We start from the raw sequence: 13,921 nt of genomic DNA on the forward strand, positions 1-13,921 counted from the left end.
AGGGTGCTGTGCAAACTAAGTATGAAGCAGTCAGTATATTATCAATGCGATCAGCACACACGGGTAATCGCGTTTAGCATTGACTTTATGCATGCTTACTCAATCCACACGTCACTGAGGTTCACTTTTCGCTTGTTGGTTCGACTGCACTTGCTCGCGATTCGGTGTCTATAACTTTTCGGGGTCGGCGATGCCAGTTGCGACCACGGAAACGCGGAGCTTACCGTCGAGGGAGTCATCGAACGTCGAGCCGAAGATAATGTTGGCGTGTGGGTCGTCAAGTTCCCGGGTCACACGCTCAGCAGCTTCGTCAACTTCAAATAACGTCAGGTCGGAGCCACCTGTGATGTTTACAATCATGCCCTTGGCGTCCTGCCGACGCAAAAGAAGCACGTGAGCAAGACGAGCACGGATTAGCATGTACACGTGAGGAATTACCTTGATTGAAATGTCTCCCAGTAGAGGATTCGCCAACGCATCCTCAGCAGCGCGCAAAGCTCTAACAAACGAGCGCAACCATAACACTTTAGCTGATCCAATTTCATCTCATTAGCAGCCAGCCAATACACAAACCCACCGGTTGTCTCCATCGGCCTCTCCACTTCCCATCATGGCGTTTCCCATGTTTTGCATCACCTGTGGTTGAGTGTCAAACAAAGCAATGAGCAAGTCGCTAACCAGATTGTCACCAAAGGAAAAGTAAGAGCCATACCGACTGCACATCCGCGAAATCGAGATTAATGAGTCCAGGCATCACCATAAGATCAGATATGTTCTTGACGCCATCAAGGAGCACATTGTCCGCCATTCTAAGCACATGTACCAGGCACGCAGCAACCGTCAGCTTCACTCAGCTGAATCGCAATGTAAATCCTCATCCAGGAGTGATAGGCCATGCCACGCACCTGAACGCATCCATCAGTGACGTTCGTTCGTTCGACATGTTGAACAGATTCTGGTTCGGGATCACAAGCATCGTATCCACGCTATCCTTCAGCTCAGCGAGACCTTGCTCCGCAAGTTTCGCACGGTTGCTGCCTTCAAACCGGAACGGCTGCATCCCACCAAAGGTTGCAGTTAGTACAGAATCGTCGTGGACAAACTCATAAGGTCGTCAATGGAACACACCTTCGTGACCACAGCCACCGTAAGAATGCCAGCATCGAGGGCTGCTTGAGCAATAATGGGGGCTGCACCTGTACCAGTTCCACCGCCCATACCCGCAGTAACAAACATCTATTTGACAAAAAATACATATGGGAGTAAGTAAACGCGTTATGGCCGCATTCCAGTTTCGTTTGCTTCAAGATCTGTTTGTTCAATAGCACACACCATGTTTGCACCTTGGACGCGCTCCAGAATCTCATCAATCGCGGCCTCCGCTGCTTCCCGGCTATATCGTCCACATCGTTCAATTCAGCACGTCTGGAAAATACCTCTACCAAATTATCCGCCTAGGAGCCAAACACGTACCCAACTTCAGGGTTGGCACCACAGCCCAGTCCCCCCGTCAGCTCAGGAGCCATCTGAACACGGTTCTCTGTCAGGGTCGTGCGCAAGTGCTGTGCGTCCGTGTTGCAGACCAGGAACTCCACGCCCTGCAGGCCGCGCGCGATCATGTTGTTCACTGTCAATAAACATACCAACAGATATCAATCACCCTGTGATTGTCACACTCATGAGCTGAAGTCCACACCTGCATTTCCTCCAGCCCCTCCGACACCGACCACCACGATTTTCGGTGCAAAACCCGACAGGTCCGTCACCGGGTGGTCCTGCGTGAGCCACAACGGCTGCGTGGAGCTCATCGTAGGTGGCACGAGCTTCTTCTCCACGACCGGCGATGGCGCGGCGCTCACATCCGTCGGCGAAGCAGGCTCCACCTTCGCTTCAACGTCCACTTTTAGAACGTCGTCTTCATCTTTCCGAGCCTTCTTGAAGCCCTGTAAACACAGGGTCAGTGGCCGATTTACGATATAAAGGCATGTTTTTGAAATTGCGAGCGTTTTACCATGCGCAATGCCGCAGCGGCCGCATCTGTGGCTTCGGTAGAGAAGGCAACACGCTGGTTGGCAGCATAGTTAACCCGGTTGGCGCGTAGAAGCGCCGTCACCGCGGCCGTCATGCGGAAAATCGTCATCGGAATTGGGAACACTACCAGATCGCCACAAAATGTGCTCGGGGTCACTAATATGCAACGATCACAAAGAGTAACACGAAGAGTATCCCATTCGTTTTTATAACATGTAAACGCTTTTTAAAATGAACAGCGATTAAAACGAAACGATTTGTTAAACAAAACAATATTTAACTGTTGAAACAGTGGTTAAATCGTAAATGCTGCCATTTCGCTAACCTCGCTGTCGGCGGAGGTCCTCCACGTTGGCCTTGATGTACAGCAGCACTTCTGCCTCTGTCAGATCCAATTGGACACCGTAGTTGCGTCCTACGAAAGTGCTGAATTCGTCGACGTCCGAGCACAGTAGCCGTCCCGTGTCGGTCCATATTACCACGTCGCTGATCACGAGGTTCGAGGAGGTGGGCAAGTTGAAGCTGTCTTGCCCAAATGTTAGAATGCATAGCCATCGTCCAGATGCAGCGGACCGCAAACTTACCCGTACAGACGCATTAGCTCGGCGGCATCGTTAGCCCAGCGATCGGTTTTGGACGGCAACTTAGTCACTTGGCAATCAGGCAGCGTCGCTGCCAAAATGTCTGCACAAACACCGGAACAGTTAGACGCATGCAAGTGATCAACACGAGGAGGTACATTCGTTACCAAGCAGCCTGTCGCAGATAGCATACTCCTCACTACTTACTCGCCCAGCCAGCGTGTAGTGCACCATGATCTAGGAAGACAAAAACTGAGAGAAAGAGAAGCGAGCCTCCAGCTCAGAATAGCAGAATCAATTTAGTGATCTTATGCGTTCAATGCTCTACTGTTGCACGTCAGCGTCTCCATTCGCATTATCTCTGCGCCTCTTGGACTCCGCACCAACCCGTTTGAACTTCTTGCTCTCCGTCTTGTTCTGACCGCGATACTTTTGCTTATCCCAGCGCGACATCTGCAACGAATCTCGGCACCCAGCGCCACCTTCCCAGTGACGAGAGGTTGATTTCTTTGACGCAACGTCGTTGCCGCAGGAGCACACTTTAACCGAGCTCGACTGTTCCTTCGAGCAGAGGCCACAAATCATCCTACTGGCAAATTTTCCAAGGTTGGCTTCGGGGCAGTCGCTCGAATCGTGGCAGACATCACACGGAAACGTTTTGCCGCAGCACTGGAAGCGAAACCAGCGCAGGGAATGCTTGTAGTGATCACAGACTCCATTGCGAGGCAGGGGCTGTCCCAGAACAAACGTTTCCACGACCTGCTTGCCTCCCTTCTTGTTGCTCTTGGTAGTCTTTGTTGCAGTGCCATCAGGAGAAACACCCCGTTTACCGCTTGATCCCTCCAGCTGCCCAGCCACGAAGCGCTTTGCCATCACAGCAAGCTTGACATGGCAAGCAAAGCAAGCTTGCTCTGATCGCTGTCTCGGTGTAATTCTTTCCAGTAAAGCTTCACATCCGCACGCCAGGCAAGTAGCTAGCACGTCGGTGGGTAGCACGTCAACAATTGAACAGTTTTGAGTGTCCACATAGGCCAGCACGTTACTCTGTGAGTGAGCAAACACAGGTCTCATAAGCACGTGGTGAAGCACGCTACACCTGGGGCACCACTTCTGGATCTCTGTCGAGTCCAAGGTCAAGATGGCATCGAACTTGAGTGGGCAGTTATCGCATTGAACCTGGCAAACAAGTCGATGAGCGACAAGCGTGCCGACTTCGTGCAGAAACAGATGCTCGAGAGCAATCTGGGTGCCCTTCGCTTCAGGTTCAGTTTCGATGGCGACACGCTTCTCTGGAGGAGTGATTTTGACGTTTTGGCCGTTGTCTTCAGGTGCCTCCACTTCTTCCTCCTCCATAGCTTTCTCGGTAGCTGCGGCAACGGTGGGGTCCACGCCGCGGCGCACGAGTTCACATAACTTCTTGAAGCGGTCGATGCACTCGTTCAAGGTCCGACCCTCAACCTCACTTGCTATACTGGTCCATCGTTCTTTCTTGTCCATCGATGGCGGATACTTCTTCAATGCCAGATCAAGCGCACGCTGTTGCTCCTCTGACCACTTGCTGCTGTTTTCGTTGTGTTGATGATTCCCATCCTTAGGTTCGTCTGTAGTGCTGTTCACGATTGTGTCCGAGTTGTTGCTGTCTTCTGCTGTCATCGTGGACCTGATCGGAGAGCCCATTTGAACTACAACGGCTCGTGTCGGAATGCCAGCGTCATGCCTTTGGCCCTTGCTGGCTGCCCCTGCACTTTTGAGCTCATGAGAGAATTTGCACTTATCTCCATCGCGGCACTTGTTCTGCTCGAAAAACTTGCACTTCCGCACACGACTTTTCTTTTTCTTCTTTGGTTCTGGTACTGGCGCAGTTGCTGATGCCTCGGATGTTTGCGTTAGGTCAGCTTCCCTAACAACTGAGGTAGCACCCTCATCGAGCGTTTCAAACACTTCTTCACCACTGCCTTCCATCACTTTTTCCTGCTTCTTCACGTGCAAAAAGTTGCAGTTCTCGCCATCCTTGCAGTTACCTCTGGCAAAAAAGCGGCAGGGTCGTCGCCCGCGTCTTCGCTTCGGCTTCTTCCCAATCCTACAAGACACCTCTTCTGCCACAGACATCGTCAGTTCTTCATCCTGAACACCGTTATCTGATGCCTGGCCACTGCCATCTGTGGTCGCGTCTTGCTCCTTTTCCACCTCTTTCTCGAATGACTTAATAATGCGCCAAAAGCTATTGTCGATCCAGGTGAGCAGCTTCCTCAGCGAGTAACCTCCACACAACTGCTGAGCTCGAGCGTTTACCGCAGCATTCAAAGCGTCAACCTGCTCGTCCGATAGTCGGCTACTCCATTGCGTAAAATCCACGTGAACAGCTTCCACCGGATACTTCCCAGGCAGCGTCAGTTGCAGTTCCACTTGGCCTTTCAGTCGCGTAGGCAGCTCCGGATCCGACAGACTCAAGAACAGCCGCACGCGCATGTCCTGCGTCGTGGCATCCTCGCTCACCAGCTCCACGTAGTAGCGGCGCTCTAGCGCCATCCACTCCTTCTTGGCGGCGTCCGTCTCGCTCGCCAGCTTCTGCTGCCAGCTCAGTTCTGCCATCGTCAACTTCGGCTCCAGAAGGAAAGTTCGATTGTGAGCGTCTATCAATTAGTCTGCACGTGATTGGTGGGTCGTTTAGATCAGAAGCTAGAGACTTGACCAGTGCGCGTGTTCCTAGAAAGTTCCTTCAGGCGCCGAGCCAAGTCAAAAGGTTCCCAACGGCGGCGATGCCCATGTGGAGCGTTCGTCTGCGCGGGCCGCGCGGCAAGCAGGTGGTGCTGCAGATTGACCCAGACACCGACTTCAAGACGTTCTCACGTACGTAGCGATGCTGGGCTTGACGTTGGGCGGGTACCTGACAAGATTGTGTTTTTTTTTGTTATGAAGAACTGGCGGCCAAGCAATTAGGTCTGAAAGCCAAGGATACACCGACGTGTACGTTATAGGCGATGCATTGAGTTGGTTACAACAACTAGGGACTGACATGCAGTGAATTATTGCTACACGGGTATCAGTTCGCAGAGGATTTCCGCCTCGAGCGGTTGAAGTGGACGGCTCTGCACTTATTAAGACCGTCTTTGAACCCAACGACACAGTGGTGGTGGACACGAACGCTGGATCTGCAGCTTCACTGCAAGTTGCTGCGTCTAGTACAAAAGCGAAGGCTTCGGCGAGACCGAAACGAGCAGCTGCAAAGAAAGCAGCAGCGAAAGCACCAAGAGGCGGGGTGCACACGCTACACCCACCGACCAGCGCGAAGAAGAAGGTCGCACCGAAGCGGAAAATCCCAGGCAGCGGACACCAGCTTGGAAGCTCGCTGGAGAACAATCCAATTGATGCAGCGACTGCGGGGGCTGACGATGATGAACAGGAGCCACAGCACAAATATCGCCGTAGCCGTGCGATCAACCTCACGTCGAAAGAGGACGTGGAGGTCAGTCTGGTGAACGCCGTGAGCGGCCAATCTCACGACCGTGCATCAAAGTTTTTTCGTGCGGCGACCAAAAACGCGGTGGAGCATCAATACGAGCTGACGTTGGCCACCGCTAGACTGAATGCATCGTTGGCCCGCAATTTTGAAATCGAGGAGCTATCAACTACCCGGCGTGGTGACGGTAGCGCTGCTAAACTGCGCATTCGTTTTAAGGAAACTCCCCGCAAGTGGAAAGAGGAAACAGTGGATTTGGTGAAGACAGACGAGCTGCAGGCCATTTTGAAATACGTGTTGCTGTCGGGCGGTGAGACTGGGCGCGAGATGCTAAAGCCGTTTAACATGGCCCAGGTGTCCACCAGGGTCTTTTGGAACATTGCACGTTTGTATGATGGAGATGTGGCTGCTGGTCTGGCAGACCTCGTGCCTGACGAAGATTGGTCATTCTTGGACACTCGCACTCGGTAAGCTCGGCAAAATGTTGTTTGCAACGTGGACCATCTTGCTAACATAATATTGCGTGCTGCTTGCTTAATACAGAGTGCTGTCTGAGAAAGCGATGGAGGCACAGGTACAATGCACTGCATTTTAGGCTGCATGCTACGCTACCGAATAAGCCAGTTTTGTAACAATTCATGTTGCTACACTTGACAGGAAAATGAAGAACAGTACAAGTTGTGGAAGCAGGGTAAAGTCCAGGGTGGTGAAGTGTCGTCCCCGAAGACAGAAAGTAAGCCACCGGCGAAAGAAAGCAGACGAACTGCGGCCACGGAAAAGAAAACCGACGTTATTAACGTGGGCATGAGTGATGAAGAAGAGGTCAAACAAGAGGCTGCGGAGCCTAAGCGAGCTGCCCAGATACTTGCTCTTTCAGCTAAAGAGGCGACTCCTACTACTCTACGTAGTGCAGCGGCGCGGGCGGCTCTAGCCCGGTTCGATCGCACTGCTCAATCAAGTGCCGTTGTATCCGCGTTTCTTAAGGAGGAGACGCCGACTGCCCAAACAACTGAGAAGCATGCTGCAAGCGACGACGAGGAAACAGAGTCTGAGGAGGAGGTGGAGGAAGCCACTACAGTTTATTGCGATTCTTGCAAGAAAGCGCGTATCCTTTCACCTGAAGAAGCCACCAACGCTGAGCTCGATAAGGATCCGTGGACTTGCGCCAACTTAGCCAAGACTGGACGCAGCGGGTGCGATGCCATCGACGACGAATTAGCGCAGATTGCGGGAACTTCTATTGCAGAATGGCTGCAAAAGGCTGGTATTACCACTCGTCGACAGCTTGCGGACGCGTGTGTGGGCTCCACCTTGCATGCTCTAGTGGATCCGATGGACCCTTCGGCTCAGACATTGCAGGAAAAACTTGAAAACCTGATCGACGAGGTTAGTGAAACTATGATGAAGTGTGTTGCTGACAGCGTACTAACGTTTGACTACTCGTGATTTGTGAATGAGTTAGGCTCGCCTTGACGAGGTGAATGACTGGATGTCGGAAATTGTCGGTGAGGTCGAAGTAGTTCAACGGCTGGAAGTCCAGAAGCTCGGTACGCCTGCCGACCTGTTAGCCACGCCAAGCGACTTGATCTTGGAGGCTCTCGGCAATGCTCCTGGCCGATCTCTGGAATCAGTAAACTCCTGGCGAAGACGCGCGCAGAGTTTGGTCGACGAGTACCCGTGGCTGGCAGACTGGTGCACGCTGTAGGCACGCGGGTCGGTGAATTGATTCTGTTGATAGCGGGGCGCTCGGATGTTGTTTTGATGGCCACAGCTTTTGAAACGAAATGAATTTATTTTTCTTTCGCTTTCTGGTTTTCTGTCTTCTACACACAGCACGAGGTGTCAAACGACACATGCATGGCTTGGATATGACGCTAGGCAACCCGCTCCACGCGGTTGTGTCACATATCTACCAGCCAGGGACCTCCGTTCGTTGCTGCTTCGCTATCCGCCACCTCTCGCTATTTCTCTGCATCGCACAGTGCTGTGCTATCTGGGAAATGCTAACTTGATGCCGACTTAGTCGATCTTAATGGAGCTGTAGATCTTGCGCGTGAACCAGAGGCAAGCAAAGTAGCCGATGGTTCCCGTGAGGAAGAAGAACGTGATCGAGATCAGGAACATATAACCGAAGTACAGAATGCCCGAGACGAACGCCGTGATGTTCAGCTTCGTGAAGAAGTACAGGAACGAGTAGAGGAACAGGTACACAGCAGCCGAGCCCGAGGTGAGGAACGAACGCCACCACCAACGGTAGTCCTCTGCGCAGAGCTGGAAGTAGCACATCACGACCGTCACCTCGGCGCACGTGGCCACCAGAATAAGCAGCACGATGAACAGGAAGCCGAACACGTAGTAAATCTGGTGCAACCACAGTGCCGACATGATGAAGAACAGCTCAATGAACACAGCACCGAAAGGCAGGATACCGCCCACGAGGATGCTGAATGGTGAAGACAGGTACCACACTTGCTCCGGAATCTGACGCGCAATCTGGTTCGTGCGCACAGGCTGCTCAATGGCCGCAGCCTTGAAGCCGAAGTAGCTGCCAAGGAACACGAGCGGCACCGAAATACCGAACCACAGGACAAGCAGCGCAAAAAGCGTACCGAACGGCACAGCCTGAGATGAGGCTTTGCCCCACAGCACCAAATTCAGCAAGAAGAACACAGCAAACAGCAGACCCGGGTACAGCACGGCCGTGAGGATGGTGTTCTTCTTCCAGTCTTTGCCGTTGAACATCTTGTACGTACGCGAGGAGTGGTAGCCGGCAAAGCTGCCCATGAACACGAACAGCAGCAGCAGGGTCGTAAGCAGCGATCCGCGGTTGGCCGGCGACAGCAGGCCCAGCAGAGCGATAAGCATCGTCGAGGCGCTCATGGAGCACACCTGAACACCCGTGCCAACAACCACCGAGAAAAGCATGGGCGAAAGCTGCGGCGGGCGGAACACATCGCCGTGGACAAGCTTCCATCCGGACTCCTCCTGTGCCTCCTCCGTGGTCTGCACTTCGTTGTAGCGCGCGATATCACGGTGCAGCGTGCGCAGCATAATCATAGCGATCATTCCCGTGAGGAAGAGCACGATCATGAGCGAGTTAATAATGGAGAACCAGTGGATCTGGTCGTTCGAGCTCTTGCTGCTGATAATGCGGTCCCAACGTTCCTCCCAGACGATGTCCGACTTGACAAACTGCACGTCGTACGTGTACAGCACTGTGGTCTCGCCCTCCGGGTTCAGATACTGGTAGTTGCCCTGCGACACCTCCTCAATGTTGACGAACTTGCCGCATGTGTCCGAATCGAGCTCCTGTCCGGCCATGGGCTCGTTCTCGTAGCTGTGCTTGATGGACGTGGGCACGACTTCGAAGCCGACGACGCGCCACTTGGGGACGTCGCCATCCTCCTCAGCGTACGGGTCCGAGTTGACCGAGACGATGATGCGCACATGATTGTACAGCAAGTATTTGCCGTCCTCGTCCACCTCACCCACGGGGAAACCGCGCTTAAAGGATCCAGCCTGCTGCGAGTCCGTCGGGTCGCGGTATAGCACAGGCAGGTTGTCCACCACCCACTGCACGTAGTACTCGTCCTTGATCATGTCGATGAAGGACTGCGACTGCTCGGACGTGTACGTCATTGGCTTGCACAGCACCTGGCAGATCGCATCCTTCTCCATCTGCATGTTGTAGAGCGAGTCCATGATGGCGTCGCCGGCCATGATCTCGCCCAGGTTCTCCTGCTGCTCATTTGTGGCCGTGGGCTTGCAGAATGGCAGGTAGTAGTACTCGTACGGCACCAGCGTCTTGGTGGACGTGATCTTGTTCACGTTGAGACGCACAGCGTCGCCCGCAGCCCAGGCCTCGGGCGCCACGCCAGGCACGTAAAAGGCCGCACTGGCCTCCTGCACCGCTAGGAGCGCAGCCAGTGCCACGCTCTTCATCCACATTGTAGCTCGGAGGGAGGGAGGGAAGGAAGGAAGGAACTTAACTGCCGCCTGACGTCTGGCTTCTTCGAGGTTGGGGAGTGTGAGGAGTTGAGCTGCCACGAAGCCGACGCCAGAAACAATACCTGCGCAACGTGATAGGGAACACTTGGAAAATGACCTGCGGAAAAGAATACGACAGTGGGAGAGGCAATCGCAGACACGACATTGGACAAAAGTGGCCCACCGCGAATCAGATCACGACACGACGTAGTGTGCACCACACGAAACTTTATTCTAATGTACCACACACGGTTTTGAAACCTCTCATTTCTGTTCTGTGTCGGAACCCCTCGCGACGGCAAAAGCGGAAAACTGCAGCGCGCTCCAGTTGAAGCTGCCACGGCGCACTCAAGGTCACTCCAGAGAGGCAAGACCGAGCACTTGCGCAAAAGCAGACCTGATCCTGCGTCGATCCAGCCCCGCTTTCTGCCACAATTAGATTAGCCATAGGCCCCAATTGGATCTGGTGTTCGTGGTCTATTGTTGTCCGTCGACACTAAGTAGGTGCTGGCCCCACATTAGCCGACAGTTGCGAAAGCAAGAACCAACCACCAGAGGAACGAGACGTCCGTGACGCAGCTAGTCGAAGCTATTGGGAGCTATGGAGATCGCCGTGGTCTCAGAAGCTGTGGTATCCGAGGCGCTACACCAGCTCTACAGCCCATTGAGCTCGCCGCGCGTGCGACGACGCGCAGATTCGCTGCTGCAGCAGTTCCAGCGCTCGCCAGAAGCTGCACAAACGGCGTTGGCCGTTCTACAGGCACAAATCGTTGACACGGGGAACGCTGAGCACAATGCGCTGTTGCGAGCCAAGCGCGCGTTTTCAGCGTCGACGGTCTACTTTACTGTGGCCTCGTACATCCGCAAGTACAAGATGGACGACCCAACCAATTGGACGCCTGAGGATCGCGCTCACCACGAGGCGCTTGTGAAGGACTTTGGTCAGATGGCGCAAGACGTCTGGAACGTGTTGACTGGGCCCAATGGCACACAGGAGGAGCTGAACGTGCAGACCCACCTGGCACTTACTATAGCAGTCATCCTGCTTCGCTTTCATGAACCCCAGGGTGACACTACCGTGGTCGGCGCTGTGGAATGGCTCGTTCAAAACCAGCAGCAACCGGTTAGCGACAGCGCGACAGCAACATTAACCAATTTTGCTGTGCTGCTAACGTTGAAGGTTATTCCGGAGGAAGTGGAAAATAAGCGCGTCAAATTCTCCAAGGTCAAGCGTGTTCGGTGTGAGGATATGGTGCATCAGTGTGCGGCGCATGTCGTTCGGACAGTTCTACCGTCGATTGCCACTGCCATTGACGCAAGCGAAGAACAGGTACCGTTGCGTAGTCTGTTGTTGCAAGCATTTGCGAGCTGGGTGGAGCACGGCACAGTATCCCCGCCAGTTATTATCGAGTGCGGGCTACTAGATCGTGCTTTTCGTGAAACATTGGTCCCCGCGTCTTCGGTGTTCGCGCTGCAGGTTGTACGCGAAGTGGTGCGTATCTGCCGTCACGAGGAGCATGTGCAGCTGATGGAGCTTGTAATGCATAATTTCGTGGTGCTCGGAAAGCACCTCCAAGAGCGTTTAGCAACCTCTGAAGAAAGCGCAGACTTTTGCCTTGCTGACTGCGCTAGAGCGATATCCGAATGCGGGCAAGCTTTTGTCGTGTATTTTGTGGACTTCACGTTGGATATGCGACCGGGATCCCTAGTGTACGAGTTCTTGGATACAATCTTGTTCTTCACGGCGCTAAACAACTTGGACATTTCTAACGAAACGATGGAATTCTGGATTGACTTTCGCACATACATTTCTGGCAAGCACGAGCAGCGCATGTACGTGTTTGAGACATTCATCTCGCGAATACTGATCATCTTGATAGAGCGCACCCAGTATCCCGAGGGGTTTGAAGCCTATCCGGAAGCAACCAAGGAGCGTTTTTTCCTGTACCGAAGTGAAGTTCGCAATGTTTTCCGCGCACTTGCTACTGTCACGATTGCTAGCGAGGACAAGTTTATTGTCGATGCCATCCATGCGATCTTTCAGCAGTACGAAGCCGCCGATTCGGGAGCTCCCCTGCCACCGAATGTACGTCTACCATCACGATCACGTGCTGCTGATTTAATACGTTTGCTTGGTAAGGTGAACTGACTCTGTTATAACTTGGGTCTTCGTTTTGTGTGTGTGCAGTGGTGGCAACGCACAGAAGTGTATGTGCACGCTCTGAGTGCGTTGTCAAAATCGATTCGTGAAGAAGACACATCACTCGTTCCTAGGCTTTTTGAATGCTTGTCGCGGAAGGAGCCCTCTCACCGCGCACTCTCACGCACGATAATTATCTTCCTTGGTATGACCGGCCATTGGTTCGCAAGACACCCTGAATTCCTGTCAACGTGCGCTTTCAAGATAGTGTCCAACGGCTTCGAGCTCACCCAGGATGATCCCGGATTTCCGTTCAGTCAGCACGGTCTTGGAGATCATGTTGGTGCAGTGGCACTGCGCAAGTTGACGCTTCGTTGTGGCTCACACTTCTTCAACCCGCTTTGGATGGACGCATTGGTAAATCTGTATCGCTCGAATCGCGCGGCAGTAGGCAGTCCGTCAAGTCCATGCTTGTCAGGGGATAGTGCCAGGCTCATCGTGGATTCAATTTGCCATGTTCTCTCGACTGTATCATACAAGGATGCCCTCCCAGTGGTGGAGGAACTCGGTATCATCATGTTTGCAGATCTTGCATCTCGTTTTAACCAACTAAGTGCGGATGATGAAAGCTCGGTTGAGTTCCTGTGCGAGATGTTTAATCATCTTCACGTTTTAGCTACGAGGGTCCCTCTTCAGATGGACCAGGAGATTTCACACCCAGTGCTGTGTGTGTTGCAAAAGCAGTGGGATATAGTGGAGACGATTTTGCGCGTGTACGGTTGCAGTGAGGAGGTGGTTGAGCAGTTCTCTGCGCTTCTAGTCGGAGTATTTGAATCGTTGCGGTCTCAAGCGTTGGAACTAGCATCTGCGATTATGCCAGCATTACTGGAGCAGTTCTCGCGTAGTTATGATGGCAGCTATCTAAGCGTGATCAGAAGTATCATTGGTTGTGCTGGTGATGACGAGGCTTCAGCAGTTAGCTTAACGCGTGTGATGGTGATTGTCAGCGAGAGCTCAATAAGCAAGATCGCGACAGACGGCAGCGTTGATGAACATCCAGGGCTTACCATTGCACTGTTTTCTCTTGTAACCACCTGCGGCACTCACCACCCGTCGATCTTAGTACAGTCGAATCAGTTGGAGGCAGTGTTGGCGCTAGCGCTACACGCTTTCAAGTCACAGAATCCCGATGTCGGAGCTGCAACTCTCGACTTCCTTTTGGAGTTAGGCTCGCTTTATGGCCAGATCCTTCGCACCCCAGAGGCCTTGCTTCACGGCTCCGAGTTCGCAGGCAAGTTACTACTTCACCAGCAGATTCAGACACTGTTCTTTGAGAAAGATGTGCAGTACCACCTGCTCTTCGCATTGTTTAACGCCGCGGCAGGAGGCATGTCACCGAACTTGATGGAGAAGATTGCGGAGGTCGTTCGGTCTTGCTGGGTCTACTTTGGCCGGCAGCGCAGTGAAGAATTGATTCGTCGGCTTCTGTCCGACAGCAACTTTTTGGGCTCGCAAGTTAGCGAGCGAGCGCGCACCGAATTCCTCAACTACATTTCCACACCGACATGTGTCGAAAACTCGCGCAAGTTTAGGCGCGTACTGAACACGTTCTGCGACCACTTCAAGCGCAACCTTACCAACAGTGCGAACGGGGACGCGATTCCTTTGTAAGAAGAGATTCCAGTAATTTGCCTTCCGGCACGATTCGGAAAGTATACCAAC

The 13,921-nt window shown here is 53.1% G+C and overlaps 5 protein-coding genes across 5 annotated transcripts; 2 read left to right on the top strand and 3 right to left on the bottom strand.

Annotated features, from left to right (window-relative positions):
* Positions 1-168: 168 nt before the first annotated feature.
* KRP23_5909 (Cell division protein FtsZ) lies at positions 169-2,846 on the bottom strand (the record flags this gene model as incomplete). The annotated part of the gene is made up of 13 exons (XM_067891032.1): positions 169-372; positions 439-499; positions 578-636; positions 713-809; positions 906-1,054; positions 1,129-1,236; positions 1,333-1,393; positions 1,474-1,627; positions 1,697-1,943; positions 2,012-2,187; positions 2,357-2,553; positions 2,616-2,715; positions 2,780-2,846. The coding sequence occupies 13 exons, from the start codon at positions 2,844-2,846 to the stop codon at positions 169-171; spliced, it is 1,680 nt and encodes a 559-aa protein (XP_067745428.1).
* A 90-nt stretch (positions 2,847-2,936) lies between these two features.
* On the bottom strand, positions 2,937-5,204 carry KRP23_5910 (uncharacterized protein; the record flags this gene model as incomplete). The annotated part of the gene is made up of 1 exon (XM_067891035.1): positions 2,937-5,204. The coding sequence occupies one exon, from the start codon at positions 5,202-5,204 to the stop codon at positions 2,937-2,939; it is 2,268 nt and encodes a 755-aa protein (XP_067745429.1).
* Positions 5,205-5,371: 167 nt separating this feature from the next.
* KRP23_5911 (uncharacterized protein) lies at positions 5,372-7,777 on the top strand (the record flags this gene model as incomplete). Its single annotated transcript, XM_067891036.1, has 6 exons — positions 5,372-5,462; positions 5,532-5,579; positions 5,660-6,539; positions 6,616-6,646; positions 6,730-7,458; positions 7,535-7,777. 6 exons carry the CDS (start codon positions 5,372-5,374, stop codon positions 7,775-7,777), a joined length of 2,022 nt encoding a protein of 673 aa, XP_067745430.1.
* Positions 7,778-8,091: 314 nt separating this feature from the next.
* KRP23_5912 (Transmembrane 9 superfamily member 7) lies at positions 8,092-10,020 on the bottom strand (the record flags this gene model as incomplete). The annotated part of the gene is made up of 1 exon (XM_067891037.1): positions 8,092-10,020. The coding sequence occupies one exon, from the start codon at positions 10,018-10,020 to the stop codon at positions 8,092-8,094; it is 1,929 nt and encodes a 642-aa protein (XP_067745431.1).
* A 640-nt stretch (positions 10,021-10,660) lies between these two features.
* On the top strand, positions 10,661-13,870 carry KRP23_5913 (mRNA transport regulator MTR10; the record flags this gene model as incomplete). The annotated part of the gene is made up of 2 exons (XM_067891038.1): positions 10,661-12,145; positions 12,248-13,870. 2 exons carry the CDS (start codon positions 10,661-10,663, stop codon positions 13,868-13,870), a joined length of 3,108 nt encoding a protein of 1,035 aa, XP_067745432.1.
* Positions 13,871-13,921: the final 51 nt, after the last annotated feature.

This window comes from Phytophthora ramorum (assembly GCF_020800215.1).
Source record: "Phytophthora ramorum isolate Pr-102 chromosome Unknown Phyram_PR-102_s0005, whole genome shotgun sequence".
Classification (NCBI taxonomy): domain Eukaryota; phylum Oomycota; class Peronosporomycetes; order Peronosporales; family Peronosporaceae; genus Phytophthora; species Phytophthora ramorum.